This window comes from Perissodus microlepis, chromosome 12 (genome assembly GCF_051167445.1).
Source record: "Perissodus microlepis isolate ML-2025 ecotype Zambia chromosome 12, ASM5116744v1, whole genome shotgun sequence".
In the NCBI taxonomy this organism is placed as follows: Eukaryota; Metazoa; Chordata; class Actinopteri; order Cichliformes; family Cichlidae; genus Perissodus; species Perissodus microlepis.
In genome coordinates, this window is record NC_140472.1 from 22501008 (window position 1) to 22522407 (window position 21400).

The window sequence follows — 21400 nt, forward strand, 5'->3', positions numbered from 1 at the left end:
TGTAAGTAAGCTATTAAGACTCGACTGTACACTGTGTTCGTGTTTTCCTCCGAAAACAATAAGTTCCGTTGCAGCAGTCTTTCAACGCCTCTCTCTGTCTCTCGCAAGAAAAGTTGACCCACACAACAAAGTAAAGCTATTTTTCGGCTACGAGCCGACAGGGACCCCGCCGTATTAGTCAGAGGTCCCTTTACTACAGTTCGGAGTCGCGGACCTTCAGTAATAGTAATAAATCACACAGCAATAGTACATTCACGTTGTTGTAAAAAGCATGATAATATATTAAGTATTCCAAAGTATTCAGAATACGTTACTGTCATTGAGTAACGTAACGGAATACGTTACAGAATACATTTTGGGGCATGTATTCTGTATTCTGTAATGGAATACATTTTAAAAGTAACCTTCCCAACACTGTCTATAGGTGGAGTGTGAATGCTATACAAACCATCTGGGACTCTCCACCATTTGACCCTAGAACTGAAGAAGCTTCTCAGATGAGAGGTGAAACGTCTTCAAGCAACTTAAAGAAGTCCAGATGCTTTTCTTTCCAAGCTCCTTAGACTACGATGACCTGGATAACTGAGAACCTTCACAGACATATTGCCATTATGCGGTTATCCTAATTGGGCGTTTATAAAGTCAGCAAAGAATAATTAGTAATTAGATATGTTACTAATCTCCCTGTGCAATACAGCAGCTGGACCTTTAGCTAGCAACACACTGTGCAAACTGCATACAAGCAGTTTGTTTCTTTGCTGATGTTTGTTGAGCTGATGGCTAGCAAGATACTGAAGTACCGCAATTTATGGACACCTGCAGTTGTTCCAGTGTTCAACAAAAAAATAAATAAATAAAAGGAAAAAGGACAAACATCCCCACTTAAACCCCTGACTATAGCACTCAGTTTTGCCTCTTTCATCTATTTTTATGCGACATCCTCTGGTGATTAATACAGGAACAGGATTGAGTTTCATGTGTTACTTTTAGGATAATTAGTTTGATGTTTAAAGGCCCACAGTGATGAAATAATAACGCAAATGCGTCAAACCAAAAGTAACGAGCCTGTTTTGAAAACACAAGTAGTAGAAGTTACAGATATTTGTTTAAAGAATGTAGAGAGTAAAATTAAAAAGTTAACGTAAAGTAAACAAATAAACTACAGATACCTGATAATTGTACTTAAGTAAAGTATGTATTTGTACATTGTTACTTCCCGCTCTCTGGTTATGTGTGTTTTATTTAAAGTAGTTTTAAACAAAGTTTCATGCAACCTCTTAATATTTGTACAAAATTATTTATAATCAACATGGAATTCTGCAGCTGGGCCTGAAGAGGGCAGTATTGGTTCAATGTGGAGTTTGGAAATCTCTGATTTCTGTTTTAAAAGCACCACTTAGTACTTTCAAAGATGGTGTGACAAAGCTATCTGTCCACATATACAGTACCCAAAAATAAGACGGCATGGTTGACAAACCGTTGTTGGCAAAGATGCATAAGACAGTCTCTTGTCAGCCTCACACATGTAGAGTTTGGAAGTAGAAGTTAAGATCAAGATAGAAACAGTACAAACCAAAGATAGCCACTTCCTCCTGCATCAAACACATCCTGCATCAAGACTGATGATGATGTGATCTCCATAGCACAATCTTCTCTGTGCCACTATCGACTTACAGAGAAAGTCTTGAATTCGGCGCAGATTGTATTTTATTGTAAGTGTAAGTGTTTTTAAAAACTCTGCCATAAGGGGTGTCATGTAAAAGAAATACAAACTTTCATAGCCGCTTTCATTCTGGGCCTCTACAGGGCTAGAAGCATACAATGCATAATATTAGTAATGTGCACAATAAAAACAGTTTTCATTTTAATCAGCTTAAGATACATAACAGAAAAGGTGTGCAAGAAACTACACAAAACAGAAAACTCTTTTTCTTTGATTGTTTATTAGAATATATTGTGGAAAAAATGAAAACCCTTCTCAGATTATCTATTATACATGTTTTTCTTGAAAGTATTTGCAAACAAAGTCATGCATACAGTGCTTAGATATTTACAAAAAAAAATTTACAGCATGATCTTATGCATCTTGGGCCTTAGTATAAAAATCACCCCTGCTTTCCCTTTTTGATGGCTCATTCTGGTGATTTCAGAGGCAGACTGCTACAAAGTCATTTCTCCCTGCATATATGTTAATAGTCTACAGGTTAAAGTACAAAATGTGGAGCATAATAAACTAAAGTAATGCAAAGACTGATTCAAAATAGAAGCTCTTAAATGTAAATATTTTCCAGTGCTGTAAGAAGCATGAATGTGGAGACAATCAAAAGAGAAGTTCAAAGCTAAACCTGCCACACCGGTTTAATTTCTCTATGTGAGTGATCAAACTTCTAAGCTGTGTTCTGCTCGGGAGCCTCATCTTGTTGTGACTCCCTCTCAACTTCTTCACGTATTTCCTCATAGCCTCTACTTCTAAACCCTGACATCCTCCTCCTCCTCCTCTTGAATAGGACCACTCCCACTATGGCCACCATCAGCATCACACCCATCACACCAAAAACTACACCTGCCTTTTCTCCATTAGACATTTGACTGAGTTCAGGGTTAAGGCCTTGAACAATTTCCTGGATTTCTTCTGTTTTGGCAAGTTTCCACATTTTGGTCTGGCCCACTCTCACCCAGCTGTTTTCTCCTTCAGTCATCACCATTACTGTGTTGGTGGCTTGCATGCTGATAAGTGGACGTTTTGTGAACGGAGGCAGACGAATTGGTTTGAGCTCTCCACCTGTGAACAGTCCAGACTGAACACAGTAGAGGATTTCACAGCCATCACTGATTGCAGCAAGGTGCTGACTGAACTTGGGAGGGCACCTGCGTTGATTCCTTGCCAGTGGGTTGGTTGACTGACAGCTGAAGAGACCTCCGAATGGTACTGAGAATCTGGTACCTGCCTCATAGTCATTACTCATACAGATCACCTCACCATCTGAGAAAAAATTTACTGGAATGAAATTTGGGGGACAACTTTTGCTTTTCGTGAGGGGGTTCAGGAGCGAGGGGCTGTATATGCCTCCAAACAGATACCCTGAGTTTTCTGGAGCCTGTCCATTTATAGAGCACCAGTAGGTGTTGATGCGAGCAGAACGAACATAGTTGTTGTCTTGACAACGCGTTTTGTGACAAGTGAAAAAACCCCAACAGGAATGACTTTCCCTATGACATTCATACTTAGAGTAACTCTGAAGTCTCACCTCTGATCTGAGTAAAGTTGGTAAATAAGGTGGACGACAAGAGAAATCACCTGTATCTGGGTTTTTCTGGGCCAGGGCATCACATAGTGGATCTGCATCTGAGCTGATTTTAACACACTCTTGGTAGACACCACCAAAACTGAGGTTTGTAGCGGGACCCTCACAGGAATTATCATCCATGTTAGCCTGGAAGTTGAAGTTCTTGGAGTTGACATCAACACATCCGGGGCGAGTATTGATCTTGTAGTAGCGCTCTATAGCCTGACTGACTTTAAGAGCAACTTTTCCAATCGTAGGGTGTGGCAGATCAGTGAGAGTGTTGGTGTTTATAAAATAGTGCAGAGGAAATCCTGAGCGATCGATGGCAACGAGGTTGTTTCTGGTACTTTCCTGCCACTTCTGCAGAGTGATACCAGGATAAAAGGTTGTGCCTCCATTGCTTTGAATGAGAGAGTATGTAATGTTTGACTGATATGTATGAAGTGATGAGCTCTGTTGGTCACTTTGACTGCTAATGTCAAACTTTAGCTTATCAAAGAAGTTTAATCCAGCCTGTGCTTTAACAGAGGAGCTTTGTGACTGGCTGTCTGACACATAAGAGGAACGGAGATAGTCCTCCTGCACCAAAGCCGCCCCAGCATCCACACTAGTGATGACATGAGTTCCATAGTCCAGCACCATCTTCTCCGAGAGATAGTCTGCACTTCTTGTCTGGTTGTTCTCAATTGCATCAGCGATGTCTCTGACTTGCTGAACAAATCGTGTGTCCAGAGTGAAGTCTGGATAAGCCTTAACTGTGTAGAGGAAGTTACGAACCTTTGAAAGGGAGGATTATAAGATTAATTATTGTTGTACCTGTGTATCTCAATCTCTTCTTTATTTTCTGTAATTAAAATTACTTTTAACATATGTGCTGAGACTACAGTTAAAAAAGCTTTTTTTTGGTTAACTCTAATATTTTTACAGTGATTTTAGAAGTGCATTATATAGGATCATAAAGGAATAAAATACTAAAGCTAAATTTCTAAGGATGTTCTACAACACTGTGCTGGCGTCTGCTATTTTTTATGCTGTGGTCTGCTGGCGTGGTGGAATGGCAGAGAGGGACATGGGGAAACATAACAAACTGGTAGCAGCTGTCAGAATCTATAACACAGTTTAACATGGTTATCTTACTCATTACCGGTTTAATTGACATATCACTTGTTTTTAATTGCTGTTACTCATTTGCATCTTGTTTGTACATATTTCACCAGGAGTATTCATAACCCCCCCCCCCAACACACACACACACACACACACACACACACACACACACACACACACACACACACACACACACTTTTGTACATGTCTCTGTACACTTTTATGCATATCTCAACATCAGTACTGTGCATTTTCCTTTACCTTTATTGTTATTTATTCAAAACATCTGAAAACTTACCTGCACTCTGGCTGTGGTTGATGAGTCTCTGACCTGATGGGTTTTCATTCTAGTGTTCTCAACAGAAAATTTACCATTGAGCACCGTGAGGAAGGATATGTCAGCATTAATGGAGTGAGATGTCGAGCTTTTCTGCTCAAGCCAGGAACTGATGATCTCTGAGCTGGTCTCCACACCTGTCTGTTTTTGGGGGATGACAAACACTTCATCTGGAATGAGGTAGAGCCAGTCCTCAGTGGTCTGGCACTGGGAGTAGCTGAGGTTCATGACTCGACCCATGTCCATGTTCCGGAGGTTGTCCCAGCCTCCACCTGGCAGCACCTCCAGTGCTGTGATGGAGAGGTTGGTAGAAGCACGGCATTGTCTGAGCCAGTTTGTTGGACGGCTCACAGGTACTGAAGAGCAGACATGAAGGAAAGAGAGAGCCAGGAGGGCCACTGCAGTTTTCATGATGACTGTGTCAAAAGTGAGTGCTGACACCACTGACTATAAACCCTAAGCCCCTCCTACTTTTGGGCAGTTTATCATATGACAAAGAGGAACATCTTTTTCCACAACTTTAGCTTATTAGCTTATTCCCTGACAGAAAAATGTCTTATCAGTAAAATGTAGCCACAGTAAAGGCACCACACCTTTTATTTACCTACTGCACATAAACCTGCAGTGATTTATCTAATGTTTCAGGTCATTTAAAGCTTATTTCATCAGTCAGTGCCAAAGTGTGCTGAAATGAATTCAAAGATGAATGAATTCATAGGAAAGTGCAGTTAGTTGGGTAAATGAGAGCTCCTAGGAGGAAAAAAATATTTATTAAACTTGCAAAAATGCACAATAATCTGGCAAAAGAAAATAATATTTAAGTAAGAGAAGTAAAATCAAACACCTCTGCACCAGAAACGGGTAGGCTGGTTAAGTCTTCCTCATATAAAAAGGAACTGAAAGTTGATCTGAAAACATGTTGTGTCTGTTTTCACACGTATTTGCAAATAAGTCACATGAGTACACGTCATTGGGTTTTTCCTGAAAATTTCTCAGTTTCTACCCAGAAGTTGATAATAAGCTCTCTGCAAACTATGGTTATCATGTTTCCTCTTACATGCATGGGGATGTCTACCTCATTTCCAATAGTTTATTTTTGATGTGTGACTTCTTTTGGTTATGTGAAAAAAAGGGGTGGGGTGGGGGGTGGGGGGGACACTCTCCACACATTCAGCTCTTGTTTCCTGTCTGCTGTATGGAAAAAGCCTTAATTGTGACCTCAGTTTTGACAAGATCCGCAACACCACTGTCTGAAATGCAACACCTCACTGTTCTACCTCTTTCCTTACCTCCTCCACACATGCAATATCAACTAAAAAAGGTCAAGTTTGGGTTCATCACTTCATAAAACCTGTTGTCCCTGATTTTCACTCCAGTTCTTGTGTAATTTGGCATACATCTGGCTTTTTTTTTTCCTGTTTCCCTTCCTTAAGAATGGCTTGACAGCCGCCCTTTTGATGAGATCATTTTAACTTTTGACTCAAGGCCCAGATGCAGTTTTCAGGTCCCGTGCGAGGTCTTTTAGAGTCTTTCCTGTTTCTTAAGGACAGCACTTTTAGATACTGTTCATCTGCTGTTGATGGTTTTTTTTAGGCCTGCAACTTCTTCTTTTGTCCTGTGATTGTGCATTTCCCTCTTTTATTTTTTTTTTAAATTGCACCACATGCCCGGTTTTGCTTATGCAAAAACAATTTTTGGTTAATAGGTCTTTGGGAATCATTTTGTTTGTGCACAAATACTATTTTATATCTCCAAAGTGTTGTCTTTGACATAAAAACCTCTTTAGAGTCAACTAAAGAAATGTGAACATATGGTGTGTTTTTGCAACAGGCTTGTACCGTGCACAGGTACATGTTGTGAACTGAATTTTTTTAGCTTCTTTTAATAATGCCATCAGAGATGCGAAGGCTGCCTATTTCTCACAAATGGTTACAAAGAGCAGAGGCAATCATAAGGTGTTATTCAACCATTAGTCACCATTGTTACTCCTGCTCTACCTGCAGCCCCTATTTCCTCCAATGAAGATTGTGAAAATTTTCTGTCTTTTCTGCTTGCAAAAATTAATAATGTAAGAATGATTTTTTTACAATCAGTACCTGTTTTGTCTGTCTCTACCCCATCTCGGACCGTCATCTTGGATACTTTCTCTCCTGTTTCACTACCTGCGCTGGTAAAACTAGTGAATTCAGAGAAAGCATCCTCTTGTTGTTGTTGTACCTGCATCATTATTCAAAAATGTCTTCCAGTCTATTGGTCCATGTGTGCTCACTTTAATCAACTCTTCACTGGCATCTGGTATAGTTCTGGTTTATTTTAAAAGTGCTGCTATTCTCCCACTTTTAAAAAAATCCCAGCCAGACCCTTCTCTTTGGAGCAGTTACAGGCCAATCTCTAAATTACTGTTAATTTCTAAGCTTCTAGAAGAGGTTGTGGCTAAGCAACTTATAGAGGCTCTGGACAAAGATAGCTTTTCTTGATACGCTTCAGTCCGGCTTTCGTAGAGTTCACTTCACGCAAACAGCCCTTCTTAGGGTCTCTAGCAACATTTTGATGAGTAATGATGCAGGAAAATGCTCTGTTCTGCTTATGTTGGACCTCCCATTGGCGTTTGACACAGTTGACCACCATATCCTGCTTAAAAGGCCAAAACTTTGGGTTGGTGTATGTGGAACTGTCTTAGAGTGGTTCTCCTCATATTTACATCACCGATGTTTTTCTGTGGGGTTTCTGATTTTAGGTCATCCTCTACCTCCCTTACTTATGGTGTCCCTCAAGGTTCGGTCTTGGGGCCTTTATTGTTTTTAATGTATCTTCTCCCCCTCCAGCATATAATGGGCTCCTTCAAGGACATCTCTTATCACTGTTATGCTGATGACATTCAGTTTCTTTTAAGCCCCAAGATTTATCCAAGCTCCAGCTTCTGAATGACTGCCTAGATTATATCAAAACCTAGCTTTTGGTTAATTTTTACCCGTTTTATATTGTCTGTTTTACCTTTCATGACTTATCTTTTCGCAGCATTTCGTGATTCTGTCTAGAAAGGTGCTATGTAAATAAAATTGTATTTATTTGTTGTTTATAAAATGCGTGAAAAAGCTATTCAGTGCCTTGAGTTTGTTATTATTGGGTTTATCGTTGATATTTCTTGATAGTGCTTCATGTTCCCATGTTCCATGTTTTAGTGCCGAGTCTGCATCATGGTGTTATTCTCAGTTTCCTGTTTTACTTTGGTAATCCTTGTCCCATGTTTCTGGTTTCAGTGTTGCTTCCCCGTCTTTCATCGTCCCTGCATTGTCCCAGCTGTGTCTCCCTCCTGTCTCGCATTCCCTTATTACGCCAGTATGTATTTAAGCCCTGTGTTTTTCCCTGCCCTTTGTCGCATCCTCTGCGTTAGCTGTGTGTTCATCCCTCGTCCTATGTCGTCAGGTTATGACATGCCACGCTGCTTAATTACATACAGGTACACATGACTACCAGTATAAGGACCTGAAGAATGAGACTATTTCCAGTCACAGAAAAATTACTTCAAGCAGACTAGATTAAAATCTAGCCTTAGTAAAAGGCAGTGTCAGAAAAACCACAATTAGAGATTATTGGGTTAAATGTTTAGGTAACAGCCATGATGCTGAATCTGTTGTGCAATTGGACTATCAGATAACACAGTGATTTGTGTTTTTTAATTGTCTAAGTTCAGTTTTAAAGGAAAGTTCCATGTGGACAACATGAGAAGCCACTTAGGAGAGTTGCAAGTAAATGAGGGACCTTTGCTTTCTTCTGTCAAATCTATTTTATTCATTTCAAAAGTAACTCACTACTTTCTTTTTTTATTAGTATTTACAAACACAAACATGGTTACCTGTTCAAATACAAGTGAGGAAGTATGCAGCAGAAAAGGGAACTAACATTTATTCTTAGTCTAAGCTAAGACTAGCACAGTGTCAGTGTTATTATTAAACAGAAAACATGAAGTAAATGTATAGACATGCTTTGTTTTCACACATACGGTTCCATAGAATCCAATTCCCCTACTTGAGTGCAGACCTGATGATGATTTAGGTCATATTCATAAAGAAATGCAGACAATTGAAAACAGTTCATAAACTCAAATGCACCACTTTACATGGCCAATAATCTCCTGGTACTTTCTGAGCCCAACAATAAAGTTCTAATCTTTAGCAAACTACATATTTTAATGGAAAAAATAAACAAAAAGAAAACGATTTGTACGAATAAACTGCAGAATTTCAATTAATGCATCAATTCAAAACAGCAAAGGGAGAACAACTGATTGTTATTTGTTTCGGTTTATTTTGGGTTAATGTTTGGCACTGAATAAATCAGTATGTTCACACTTTTCTCTCAGTTCCTCTCTCATGCTCTGCCACTGACAAACAGAGTAAAACTTCCAAGAAATACATTACAGTAGCATGGGCACTGTCTCCATTTTAAACAATTGTAACATTTTTCATCTGTTATTTAATTTACAAGAAAAAAAAAAAAAAAAAAGCTCACTCAGTTTTATGACACATTTTTGAGTGAGAGGGATGCCAGCTTGTATTTGTGTAATAGGGTTCTGTAAAATACTTAGTTGGTTACATTTTTCGTCAATAAGCTGCATGTTACAGTGAAATTAAACCACACACAGTCTATGCATCTGACCCCAGATAAACCTTGCCTGCATTTCCGGTTAACAGTTGTTAATTAATCCCGCCAGCAGGTGGCAACACTAAACCACTCAGCTAATGAATCGCACAGTGGCGCGAGTCACTGCTGTTTGGGTACCTACAGTCTTTCTTCGTTTTGCTTCTGTAAAGCACCTTCAAAACGCAATCAAGGTGTGATTTTAAATGTAGGCTTTAGTTTGAGAGGCCTTATAGAAATCTACTGTTGATGGTTTTGTCATTTTAACTTGTATCACGTGTCTTTAATTGGTCAAGCTGTGAGCTTGGTTTTTAGTCAGGTGTCTATTTATATTTAAACCTTTGTGAAACTGGGTGTAATTTCCGAGTAGTTAAAGTATCTCAGTGCATAAGTATCTCAACAATTTAATTTAATAACTCAAACTTCTGAGAAAAAACTTGACTACTAAGTAGGAATTTTGAGATAATAATCCGACGTTGTGACATATGGATAAGGATGGCCCAAAGTTTTGTGTTTGTTTGTTTGTTTGTTTAACTACTTACTAGCTTCCATAAAATCGTTTGACACTGTGGGACTAAAACAGATAATCTACCACTTCCCAAGAAACGGATTATATAGAGTTGAAAACTATATAACTCTGGGAAACTAGCTCCCTGTGCGTAATTGTGCGTAATTGCGCGTAATACGCACTCCTCCCAAACTTAGCCGTGAGTCAGGCAAATCAGCTGTTAAGGCGTCACGCACCAAAAAAAGTTAACCGCCGTTCAGCTGTCCTCTGCTGTGTACATTCAGTTATAAACTGCGGTAATGAGTGTGATACAATAAGCCCTTTTTGGGAGATAAGCGGAAACCATGTTGTGATACGCCCATGAAGCCTCACTCTTCTTAGTATTGGTGAACTCTTATGGGTGTCGCTTCCTGTCGATTTTCCTTTTTTCACATTTATATGAGTATCTAACCGGTTTCTTTATCTATTCTTTTTTTAAATCAATGTGGAATACTATAGAAAATAGGAAAAGTGAAAACTTTGCATAAGTATCTCAACAATTTAATTTAATAACTCAAACTTCTGAGAAAAAACTTGACTACTAAGTAGGAATTTTGAGATAATAACCCGACGTTGTGACATATGGATAAGGATGGCCCAAAGTTTTGTGTTTGTTTGTTTGTTTGTTTAACTACTTACTAGCTTCCATAAAATCGTTTGACACTGTGGGACTAAAACAGATAATCTACCACTTCCCAAGAAACGGATTACATAGAGTTGAAAACTATATAACTCTGGGAAACTAGCTTCCTGTGCGTAATTGTGCGTAATTGCGCGTAATACGCACTCCTCCCAAACTTAGCCGTGAGTCAGGCAAATCAGCTGTTAAGGCGTCACGCACCAAAAAAAGTTAACCGCCGTTCAGAAAACATCGATTTTTTTCTTTTCCCGATATTGTTTGTTTTTTCAATTAAATTTTAGCAGGCTGGGGAATTTCTTTTTCAGATAAAAGCACACTGCACGCTCTGTAAATGAAAATAATTTTATTTCAAGCAAGTGCTATTCAGTTCATTAGAACATCATGACAGGAAGCAGGAAAGAAAGGCTTGTACAAACTGCGAGTTCATTTTTTCTACTTTAGAAAAAAAACTACTTAAAGCTTGACTTGAATGCAGCTCAGTCCGCATAGAGTCCACAAAGACCGGCATTTAGTGTTCAGTGGAAGACCATTCACTTCTTGGCAGCAGACCTGGTCTTGGAGACTCTGCGTTTGGTCTTCTTTGGGCTCTTTGGCTTCTTGGGCTTCTTGGCCGCAGCGGGTCTCTTGGCTTTCTTCGGGCTCTTTGACTTTCTCCTTTTCTTGGGGGACTTTTTGGCTGCAGGAGTGGCTCCTCCTGCTGCTGCTGCTTTCTTGACGCTGGCCCGCTTGACCTTTTTCGCCTTTGGCTTCTTCTTTCTCACCACCTTCCTCTTCCTAGGTGTGGGGGGCTTTTTGTTGAGCTTGAAAGAGCCCGAAGCCCCGCTGCCCTTGGTCTGGACCAGAGACTTTTTGGTCACCAAGCGCTTCACGGCGATGAGAATCCTGGCATTGTTTTTCACCACATCATATCCACCGGCCTTCAGAGCCTTCTTCAGGGATACAAGAGACACACCGCCACGCTGTGTGGATGTGGACAGAGCCTTCAGTATCAAGTCTGACACAGTCAGGCCTGTTTTCTTCCTCGGAGACTTGGCTCTCTTTTTAGGAGATTTGGCCGGAGCTGGCGGAGTCAAAGCAATCGCAGCAGAAGACATTGCAACAGCTCTGATACCGAGATGAAGTCAGTGAGGGCCACAGACAGAATCAGTAGAGAGCGATATCTCTGCTTGCCCTCTTGGCTGGTTGAGGCTTTATAAAACCCCAATGAGAACCGTGTAGAGTCAGTCCCACTGCCACAGTGAGCCTCTTCTCCTCCTCCGCCACTTGATCAAATTTGTGTTTTCTTCAACTGGATAATTCTTTAAAATTCCAACGTTAATTGTCATACAACCATATAAAAGTCACTTCACAGCAATCAGCGAAATGTGAACTGTCTGTCTGTGTGTTTTTATTCAGCATGCGTTCAAATATATTAGCACCTGTTGAGCGATTAGAAGCTGACAAACGAAGAATGCAATGTGGGAATCGTGCTTTTAACATTTTGACTATGTTATATTTCCCAAATAAGTAAGAAAAAAGTTTTACAATTAAATAAGCTCTAACATAGCGACGTGTCTAGTACACTGAGCCCAAAATTTAGTTTTATTTCCACCGTTATTGCGAAATATTTTCACCTAAAGAAGACTCAAGAAACACACTTGCCTTGATTCTATTTCGAGGTAACCACAGAGAGACTTCTAAGGATAAATATTCAACTTGGAATCGAAGCGAGGGCGGTCTTTGAGTTGGGGATGATGTGTTAAAGTATAATTAACAGAAAATTTAGTTTGATATGAATATATGTAACATGAAAGTGAAATTAAGGCTATACATTGTGTATTCACTGTGTGGAGTTGGACCAAAGCCAGAGTAGTTATCAGCCTGTGAGGAGGGGCAGCCCAAGAAACGAATTTCTGATTAATTTCCCGGGTTTTCTTTTTAACGAGACACTTTGTGGAATGATTCCAGTGGGGTGCTTGTACATAAATATAAATTTAAATTAATTTGAATTTAGATAATTTCTTATTTATGCATCAATTAACTTTTATGAGGAAGTGCTGCGTAAAAATTGTGCAAAAATAACTTCACTTATGAGATTATAACAGTTCTGCGCATATAAATGCAAAAACACGAATCATGTTTCAAATGTCCTCGGGTCAGTTTTCCTCAGCCTGTGTTGGTTTTGGTAAAACAGCACAGCACACATGAATGTACAAAAACCATCCTTTACTTGCGCATCTGTGAAACCAAAACAAACTTCAGGCACTCTGATGCGCTTTACACGGCTTAGCTGTTTGACCTTTTAATGATAAACCATCGGTTTTATTGGGTTTTACAGGATTGTTACAAACCCGTGGGGGACAGGGGGGTTGTGATATTTGTTTACAAAAACACGCAATAAAATCTGCCACAGGTGGAGCCAAACAGCGGGAAAATAAACCAGAAAAAACTAAATCGTGTAGTCCAACATTGGAGTCTTTGTTTTATATTAATTTTATATTAATTTTATATCAGTTTTTAAATGAATGCAATTATCAGACATACTTCTGGGAATGTTTTAATATTACACTCTTAGTGCAATCCATCAAAAACGTCTCCAGTGAAAGAGGGATGTGTTTTTCTCTTCTTCGTGCTTTCTCGCGCTACTTTTGTTTGTTTTCTTATTATTAATGTGAGATAAGGTATGTACTTGTGTATGCGTGCGCGCGAGAGAAAAGATTGGCAAACGTTTCCGTGCCTTCTGTAGTGCGCTGATAGCGCCTCCTCACAAACACACTGGAGTTTTGTTTGGCTGGAGTGCAGTTCTGATGGAGACCTGTAGGTGGTGAGAGTGTTGTCACGGGAGACCAGCTTGAAGTGCCCACTGAAAGCCTCAGATGTGTAGTTTTTGTTTCCATTTCTCGCGTGTGGACGCTTTTAATTGTGGGCTTGTATGCAGAGCAGGATGATGCAGGTATACTGCAGCACGTCTGATAAGGCTGCAATAAACTCTTGGAATTTGGACCCAGAGTGGGAGAAACTCCCTGGCAGATGCTGGACTTTCATCCTCTTTAACAACAAAGCCTTGACTGATTTTGCAGTTGTTGGTCATCTTGGCCTCATTATCAATACAAAACCTTTACTTCTATAGGCAAAGAGACCTACTCCGAGGCTTCTACGTGTTCCTCTGAATAGCGTGCAGCCGTGGTTTAAGAGTTATAACCCATGTCACAGTCGGAAGAGCAACTGAATATTTCTGCCGCTCCCGCACACATTTAAATGAGTGTCAATTGCTTTAATCTAAATGTGTCAGTTGCTTTAATCTCTTGCAGTGATACAGAACTGAGCGCATAAAGGTCAAACGAAGCCTTCTGCTGAACTACTCTGAATAAAACAATTGTTTTTGTGGCTGCAAATTGTCCACATAACCTTTTGACTCAATCCGAAAGAATAGCTGCCTATTGTCCTCAGAGTTACTGCAAAAAGAGTCACTACTTAAGCATGCTTCACACGACTAAAATACATATTTTTTCTGTTATTAATAACAATTAAAAAAAAGAAATGCGAAAATTTATGCTTAAACAGTAAGCTTAAACACACCTTCCTCATGCAGTGATATGAAAAGCATGCTGCTTATGTGCACTCTTCTTTGCCTCTCTTATCCGGCTCCTCGAGCATTGGAAGTTCCATCCTTTGTGTATTTGTTTTTATTTTTATTTTTCTACTGGCTGTCACAAACTGCAAATTGCTCATAGGTAATTGTATTTCTTTACAAACTTACAAGATCTTTGGCTTTATAATGGAACTTAACTGAACTGCATGTTGAATTAAAGGGGGAAATGAATAAAAATACATTTTTAAATGCCAAAGGCATTTAAAAGTAGAATCCTTTCTACGCAAAATTTTGGTTAAAATCCTTTAACCAAAATAAAACGCGTGTGATATCAAGCAGCTTGATAGAGTCTCGGTCTTCATGTATGACGTGTGCACGGGTTGGAGTGGGAGGGGGAGCTGCAGGACCTTCTGTGTAGCTTTGCTCTCCTCCCATCATCATGTGACCAGTCAGTACAGTCAGAACACAACGAAAACTTGTGACCAAAGCGGGCGGGCAGCTGGAGAAACTCGGCGTACATAAAAAGCGACATAAAAAGCTGGACATTCGGTCTTTTTCTTTCTCTCCTCCACCATCCACTGAGACGCCATGGACTGCGGAGTCGCCAAGATCATCCTCCTGTTTATCAGCTTGATATTTTGGGTGAGTCGCTGTGTAATTCTGTCGTTCGTCCACCTGCAGAGATTTTATTTCCTACTGACGACGGTCTGTGATGCGGAAAGGGAAAAATAAATATGTGGGGCTTTTCTATTTGTGTTTCTCAAAAAAAAAAAAAAAATCTGCTGCTATTTGTTTTCTCTTTACTCCTCCTGTGTGAATTGTGCTGTTTGGGGTGTAAACAAATCAGTATTATGGTTTGATAAAGATCCCAGTAGTCAGCCCCCCGCCCTCCTTTTTTATTCTAGCACAGTCGCAGCATTACAGAGCACTTCCTCATTTCACCCCACCTACCCTTTAATAGACTTCTAACGTATGTAGCTCTGAAATAAAAAAGGCCTGGGAAATTTTCATGAGATCACTGACCTGCCTGACTCTGCTCTTATTTTTCCGGCCATTCACTCCCTCGTGCAGTCATGTCTGTCTTTGTGTCAGAGTACTTTCAGTTGTGTGTTGCTCGTTAATGTTGACTTAATAACCCAAGCTTCTCCGCCTGTGTCCTCTTCAGTGACCTTACGAAGGCTTTCGTAAGGTCACTGGGGTAAATTTTCCAGCCTGTCCCTTCCGTGGCTAATGTGTGTGTCTAATTGGATAACTGTAGGACATAAACAGCCTGTGTGTGTGAATATTTACCAGAGACAACATGGACGTGCTTTAATTTGAGTATTCAAATCCCTTTTTCCTCTCCTCTCCACTTCCTAGTTTTCCTATCTTCTGTTCCAGCCTGTATACTTTCTTTCTATGCCACACTTAACGTCTTACATCGAGCAGCCGTGGGTTGGATTACCGAGCCTCTTTGAATCAAATGAAGGTGTTATTGCATTTCTCTGACCTTCACTTTATTTCAGGATCTTTTTTTTTTTTTCCTGCTGTAGTAATGTTCACTCCCTCCCAGCATGTGAGCATTACAGACAACAAATCACTCCATATTTTAAAAACACCTCTGCTATTTTTTTTCCCTTTGTTGCACAGCTCAGATGTGGAGTTAGTCAAACCTGCTGAGATTGTTTAGCCAACAAACAGCATTCCTGTGTTGGAGCTTCAGGGTGAATGTGCAAGTTTGACGTTTTTTTTTTGTTGCTGATTTATCAGAGCAAGAGCCCTGATTAGACATGAGTTGATGAAGAAATCACGTATCCGGTTGAATTAACTATTGACCTTCATGATATACCCAGCAATTTGATAAATTAAGGAGTTTCAGCTTTCTGTGGGAAAGTGAACATTTTTTAAATGATAAACAGCCAGTTTCATTCTGGTTTCATTCGATTGTTTAAAGAAAATCATTCAAAAGATTGAACTGAACTATGACCCCACTTATTGGCCTCGCTTTCGTGTTACAGTGATAAACATTACACAGATCCTCACAGGTGTTTTAAACAGTTGCTGATATTTCATGGTTAGATTTAGTGAACATGTTCATAGTTTGCTTTTATAAAACAGGATTTCTGCTGCTTCACAGCAATAAAGTTCATGTATCTGATTTAAGGAAACTATAAGTTAAATGGTTCCTGGTTCGCAAAATTTACAGTAAGTCTTGTCTTTTCCTGGAATCAGATTGAAGACGGACCTTCAGAGAACCCCTCGTGGCCTCAGAGAGCTAATTACATTCCAGAGAGGTTGCGTTTTACGTTGTGTAAGCCTCTTTGTGCTGCTTCTGAGCCCCAGGATCTGAGATTCTGGAGGGATTAGGGGGTGAGCACTGGATGGGGGGGGGGGGGGGGGGGCACAGCGTAACAAACCCACAGGGTTCCCGTGACCGTGAAGTGATCAAGAAAAGTGAGTCATGGGGCTGAGCTACAAAGTGAATTGTTAGGATGCGCTAAACACAAGCAACCAATGTATAAGTTGCTTAACTCTGAGGGGAAGTAAAACTGAAAATTGCATGAGTGACTTACTTCGGGGAAACTTTGTGTCTGAGACTTTCCGTCTGCTACAGAAATGAAAACGTTGCTGGTTAACACCTCTGTTCCTGTGTTCTGACTGACATCACCAACGTATGAAGAAAGAAAGAATCTTTCATAGACTAGATACAAAAATGTTAGCTTATTAGTTAATGAAGCCTTTTTTAAATGTCTTTTTTTTCATTGCTACAGTAGATGTTGTTTTTTTAAATTTCAGTGTGAAGAATCAGTGTGATTCTTTTTTTTTTTTTTTCCCCCTTTTTCCCTTTTTCCCCTTTGTTTTTAGGCGTGAACTCCCTATGCACAAACTTGGCCCTCATACCTGCGGTCATATGACTGGTGATCTCACTACTAAAGCATGACTAGCAGAAAGGTCGTGATGGCAGTGTGACTTAATGCCAGATATGCATCAAAGTTCAATGGGGCAGACTATCAGTGACCCTCACAGAGTATGTTAATCACATGAGAGCCAGTAGGACAGAAAAATAAGAACAAACATCTTTGCGCTGAGTTTTAACACAAAGTTTTAAAATCAATACAAAAAATAGAACTAAAACAAATAATTGATTTTAACAGTTATAGGTTGGCCAGTGTAACATGTCAGAAACAGAAGTGTTGTAGAGGAGGAAGTATGATGCATTGTGTCTGGTTTTAATGTTGTGTCGACAAAGCAAGGAGCATGTGACTGACTCAAATTTTAACAGTGTAAGCTTTTAAAAACAGGTTGCAGTCTGGTTTCTAGCAACTTCATGTCTAGAACGTCAGTTTCTTCATGAAATCGTCAGAATGACTTGTGAAGGTGCAGATGATTTAGCATCTATTGTAACCTCTGTTTATTTATAGTGGAATCTTTTTTGTTCTGTCCCTCTTTCCTTCAGGCTGCAGGAGCAGGACTGGCCTATGTCGGTCACTATGTAATCAAGTCCTTTGGCAGCTTTGAGAGTCTGATTCAAAATAAGTCAACTCTAATCCCAGCAGCCATTATCATCGGAATCAGTGCGGTGATGTTCTTTGTTGGGATCGTGGGATGCTGCTCAACCCTCCGCGAGTCCAAATGTGGCCTCAGCTTTGTAAGTGTGTGTGAGGGAATTAGGACAAGACGTGATTTGTGCCTTAATCATATTCCCAATTCCTTAATGTTTATATGCTCATCTGTAAAATCTGAAGGTAGAAGCCCAAGAGCAAACCCTTATCACCTCAGCTATGATGCTACTTACCATCCTTTCTGTTACATTTATGTTTGTTTCTGTTGATCTTTCGCTCTGTTTTAGGATCCAAAATTTACATCTCATTTCTTTTTTTCCATTCATTTTAGTTCTTTCTGATCATCATGTTGATCTTTGCAGCTGAAGTGACTGCTTTGGTGTTTAGCTTCATCTACCGCGGCAAGGTGAGTCACAGATGCTTCAGGTGTTCTAAATAATACATATTAATCTGTGTTTAGTTATTTATTTTAAGTAACATAGGGAAAATATACTTGTCGTTAGCTCACATTTAACTTACATGACTGCTTACATTTGGGGGGGATTTGTTTCTCAACAGATCGATGGACAGCTTGAGAGCCCCATAAGAGACTCTCTTTCCAAGTATAATGGGGAGAAGAACTCTGAGACCGAAGCAGTGGACAGCATGCAGACTTTGGTTAGTGTATTTTCCGCTTTGATAATAGATTTGTTTTCTTGATTCTACTTTCATTCTCCATTGTCTCTTTTGCTGTTGTGTGCATTCTCTCTCTCTCTCTCTCTCTCTTACATGGTTTCACTTCCTCTTCTTCCTCCAATTTTGTCTTCCAAAGACAACACTAAAAATTAAAATGAAGTTCATAGGAAGTCGTTGCACTTTACAGCTTCATGACCTACATGCACCACTTTTACTTCTCCTGTGTCTGTCAAACGTAACTGTGGGAAACTGATAACTGGATTAGAAGAAGAAACCGATCCAGTGTGTACAAAACTTGAAACACTGCAACACAGCCGCAGTACCATATTTCCCTTAGCTCAACTTCTTGTAGTACCTTTATCTTTACCTGTACCTTTATCGCTGTCTTTATCATAGTTTCCGTTTGCACATGACCCTTTTCTCTTTGACTTTTTGCAGTTAAAGTGCTGTGGTGTCAAGAATTACACCGACTGGACCAACACCACCTATTTTTCTACAAACAAAACGCTGCCTTTGTCCTGCTGTAAAAACTCCTCATCGCCACAGTGCAATGGCAAACTGGAAGAAAAGGACCAGTTTAACACTGAGGTGAATCACACTTGAGTCACACGTGTTTGTCTTTCTCTGGACTGTACGATGTTTACTCTGACTGCGTGTTCACCTGCAGTTTGGCTACTTCTGTCATTCAGTCTCAGATTTTTTTTTTTAATGATTAAAAAAAATGTTATTATGACAGTTATTAAGTCTGCAAAAACTCCCAGCAGTAAAGGCAACAAAAAAGGAGCTAAAGTCAAGTAAATACCTTTGATGTGCATGTACTGTATGTATACTCACAACGATTGTGTATGTGTTTTTAGGGTTGTGAGCCCAAGCTGGAGAAGTTCATACAGGACGTTCTGACCTACGCCATGCTGGTCGTTGTTGCTTTTGCCATCATCAAGGTAAGACCAAGCTTAAATGTGGTTTGGCAGGTAAATGAGGATATGCCATTGACCTGCGTCTTTCAAACTCTGAAGTGCATGGATTTATTAACTTAGCACTTGTGTGATCATTTTGTCTTCTATGTGAAGAAAAAAAGATGAATTGTTAAAAAAAAAGAAATTCTAAAAAAAAATAATTTCCTGCAAGTGTACGGTGACAGCGCTGCTGAAAGCTAGTAAGTGAAATAGAAGCGGTTGGTGTATGATCCTGTTTATTTCAGTATTTCCTTTGTCTCCTCCCCCCAACCGTTCATGGCAGATGGCTTCCCCTAACTGAGCCTGGTTTTGCCAGAGGTTTCTTCCTGTTAAAAGGGAGTTTTTACTTCCCACTGTCACCAAGTGCTTGCTTGTCTGTATTATTGTAGTGTGTGTGTGTGTGTGTGTGTGTGTGTGTGTGTGTGTGTGTGTGTGTGTGTGTGTGTGTGTGTGTGTGTGTGTGTGTGTATAAAATTGAATTATGTATTTCAAGGGTTTTTTTCACTCAGGAAGCCAAACTTTGTGATAGGTTTGTAAGACAAAAAATTCCATCCCCTTATTAGTCGGTTCATGTAACCTAAACAGAAAACGTATTTTAATTGTGTCTCTGATTTTTATTTTTTCCTTTTCCAGTTTTTTGGGATGGTGAGCGTGTGTGCGATAACCTGTAAAAGCCGAAGGAGTGGTTACGAACCCCTCTACGCTTGAAACAGTTCCCGCAACCTCCCACTGTACCTCCTCCTCATTTAGCTCCACTGGGATTTCTGAGTGCTTGCTCTACATTGCACAGAAGCATCTGTTCGTTGTGCTCTTCTAGTTCTATTTAAGTAATTACATGACGATCATTCTCTGGGCCTTGATGGGGTCATACCGGAACATTCCTGCACGAAAGAAATCTTGGTGAATCTTTTTGGTTAATGTGAACGCAGCTCTTTATTCGGAGTTATTGTTTTTGTTTTCCAGCTATGGCTTGGAATTTTTTCTCTCCTTCATTTCTTTGGTATCGTTTTCAAAATAGTTTAAATAATCATAAATGTTGTTCGCAGCTCGATTGTGCTTCCAGCGCAGGCCATCGTCATAGCTGCCATTTCATCAAAGGGGAAAAAAAGATCAAACAAAAGAGAACGAATATGAACATTTACTCATGTGCTTGTAAATCCTGCTGGGCCCTTCCTGCCCTGCTGCATCTTGTAGATACTCATTAAGAGGAAATTACGCTTTGCATTTCCACTGTACTTTAATGAATGACCTCTGTCCTTGTTTTAAGCTGTATGTGATTGTAAACAAAAAGACAGCAGTTATATGCCTTATCTAGGACAGCAGAGTTTATAACCACCTGCACGAATGAATACATGCAACACTTTATGGTCAGTTAACTCTGGTAAATTGAGTTGTAGTTCCACTTTGACTTTTATTGTGTTTATTATATTTCTAAATTAAAAAAGGTGAATATCTCACAAGCGTGTGGTGTGGTTGTGTCACTTTCTTTTTTTTTTTTCTTTTTTTTTTTTCCTTGTCAATTTATTTGCAACATTCAATGATTTTTATAGAAACGGCAAGCATCGCATTTCTTGTTTCTGTTGCTGTTGTTCTGAACTGAGGGCAGAGGGAGCAGTTGTCTACTCCTGTGGCCACTTTAGTGCCTTCTAGCTTTACTATTCACTGCTGCACGGTGTTCAGAGCATCCTATTAAACGTGACCCAAAGCATTTATCTGTTACCTCCTGACTCTGCTGATAAAGAGGCCCCTCAGTGTGGCACATACAGAAGATAGGAGTATTCATATTGCATAAGCCCAGTTAGTGTTCAAATAGATAAATGATACAAACTCCTGTACAGAAGATCTGTATTCAATCAATGTGCAAGAGGAAACTGACATGTCAGTCACTGATGAAGCTGTAGACAAAACTATTTTCAACCATTTAATCTCAAATGATCCCCTGTTCTACGTTTTTGAAATTAATGACACATGCAAGCTGTTCACACTTCAATCCTTATTTGTTTCCCTATTTGTTCCTTCAATTTTTCAGTTTGCAGCTGTGACATTTGATAATGCATAGTCATGTTGGATGCTGTGTATTTAGTTGCAATAACATAT

At 39.7% G+C, this 21400-nt stretch overlaps 3 protein-coding genes across 3 annotated transcripts; 1 reads left to right on the forward strand and 2 right to left on the reverse strand.

Annotated features, from left to right (window-relative positions):
* Positions 1-204: 204 nt before the first annotated feature.
* On the reverse strand, positions 205-5157 carry LOC146376287 (macrophage-expressed gene 1 protein-like). The gene is made up of 2 exons (XM_084947164.1): positions 4693-5157; positions 205-4064 (listed from the first exon to the last, which is right to left on the reverse strand). Exons 1-2 carry the CDS (start codon positions 5140-5142, stop codon positions 2388-2390), a joined length of 2127 nt encoding a protein of 708 aa, XP_084803290.1. The 5' UTR covers positions 5143-5157; the 3' UTR covers positions 205-2387.
* A 5730-nt stretch (positions 5158-10887) lies between these two features.
* Positions 10888-11725, reverse strand: LOC146376288 (histone H1.5). The gene has a single exon (XM_084947327.1). It carries the CDS (start codon positions 11651-11653, stop codon positions 11090-11092), a length of 564 nt encoding a protein of 187 aa, XP_084803453.1. The 5' UTR covers positions 11654-11725; the 3' UTR covers positions 10888-11089.
* A 2801-nt stretch (positions 11726-14526) lies between these two features.
* Positions 14527-20763, forward strand: tspan36 (tetraspanin 36). Its single transcript, XM_084945649.1, has 7 exons — positions 14527-14772; positions 17567-17758; positions 18004-18078; positions 18231-18329; positions 18786-18935; positions 19205-19288; positions 19937-20763. Exons 1-7 carry the CDS (start codon positions 14719-14721, stop codon positions 20009-20011), a joined length of 729 nt encoding a protein of 242 aa, XP_084801775.1. The 5' UTR covers positions 14527-14718; the 3' UTR covers positions 20012-20763.
* The last annotated feature ends 637 nt before the right edge of the window (positions 20764-21400 follow it).

Coding starts and splice junctions, on each gene's coding strand:
- LOC146376287 (XM_084947164.1), bottom strand. CDS start 5,142: ATGAAAACTGCAGTGGCCCTCCTGGCTCTCTCTTTCCTTCATGTCTGC. Junction 4,065..4,692: donor CAACCACAGCCAGAGTGCAG/GTAAGTTTTCAG, acceptor TCCCTTTCAAAG/GTTCGTAACTTCCTCTACAC.
- tspan36 (XM_084945649.1), top strand. CDS start 14,719: ATGGACTGCGGAGTCGCCAAGATCATCCTCCTGTTTATCAGCTTGATA. Junction 18,079..18,230: donor GCTTCATCTACCGCGGCAAG/GTGAGTCACAGA, acceptor GTTTCTCAACAG/ATCGATGGACAGCTTGAGAG. Junction 18,330..18,785: donor TGGACAGCATGCAGACTTTG/GTTAGTGTATTT, acceptor GACTTTTTGCAG/TTAAAGTGCTGTGGTGTCAA.
- LOC146376288 (XM_084947327.1), bottom strand. CDS start 11,653: ATGTCTTCTGCTGCGATTGCTTTGACTCCGCCAGCTCCGGCCAAATCT.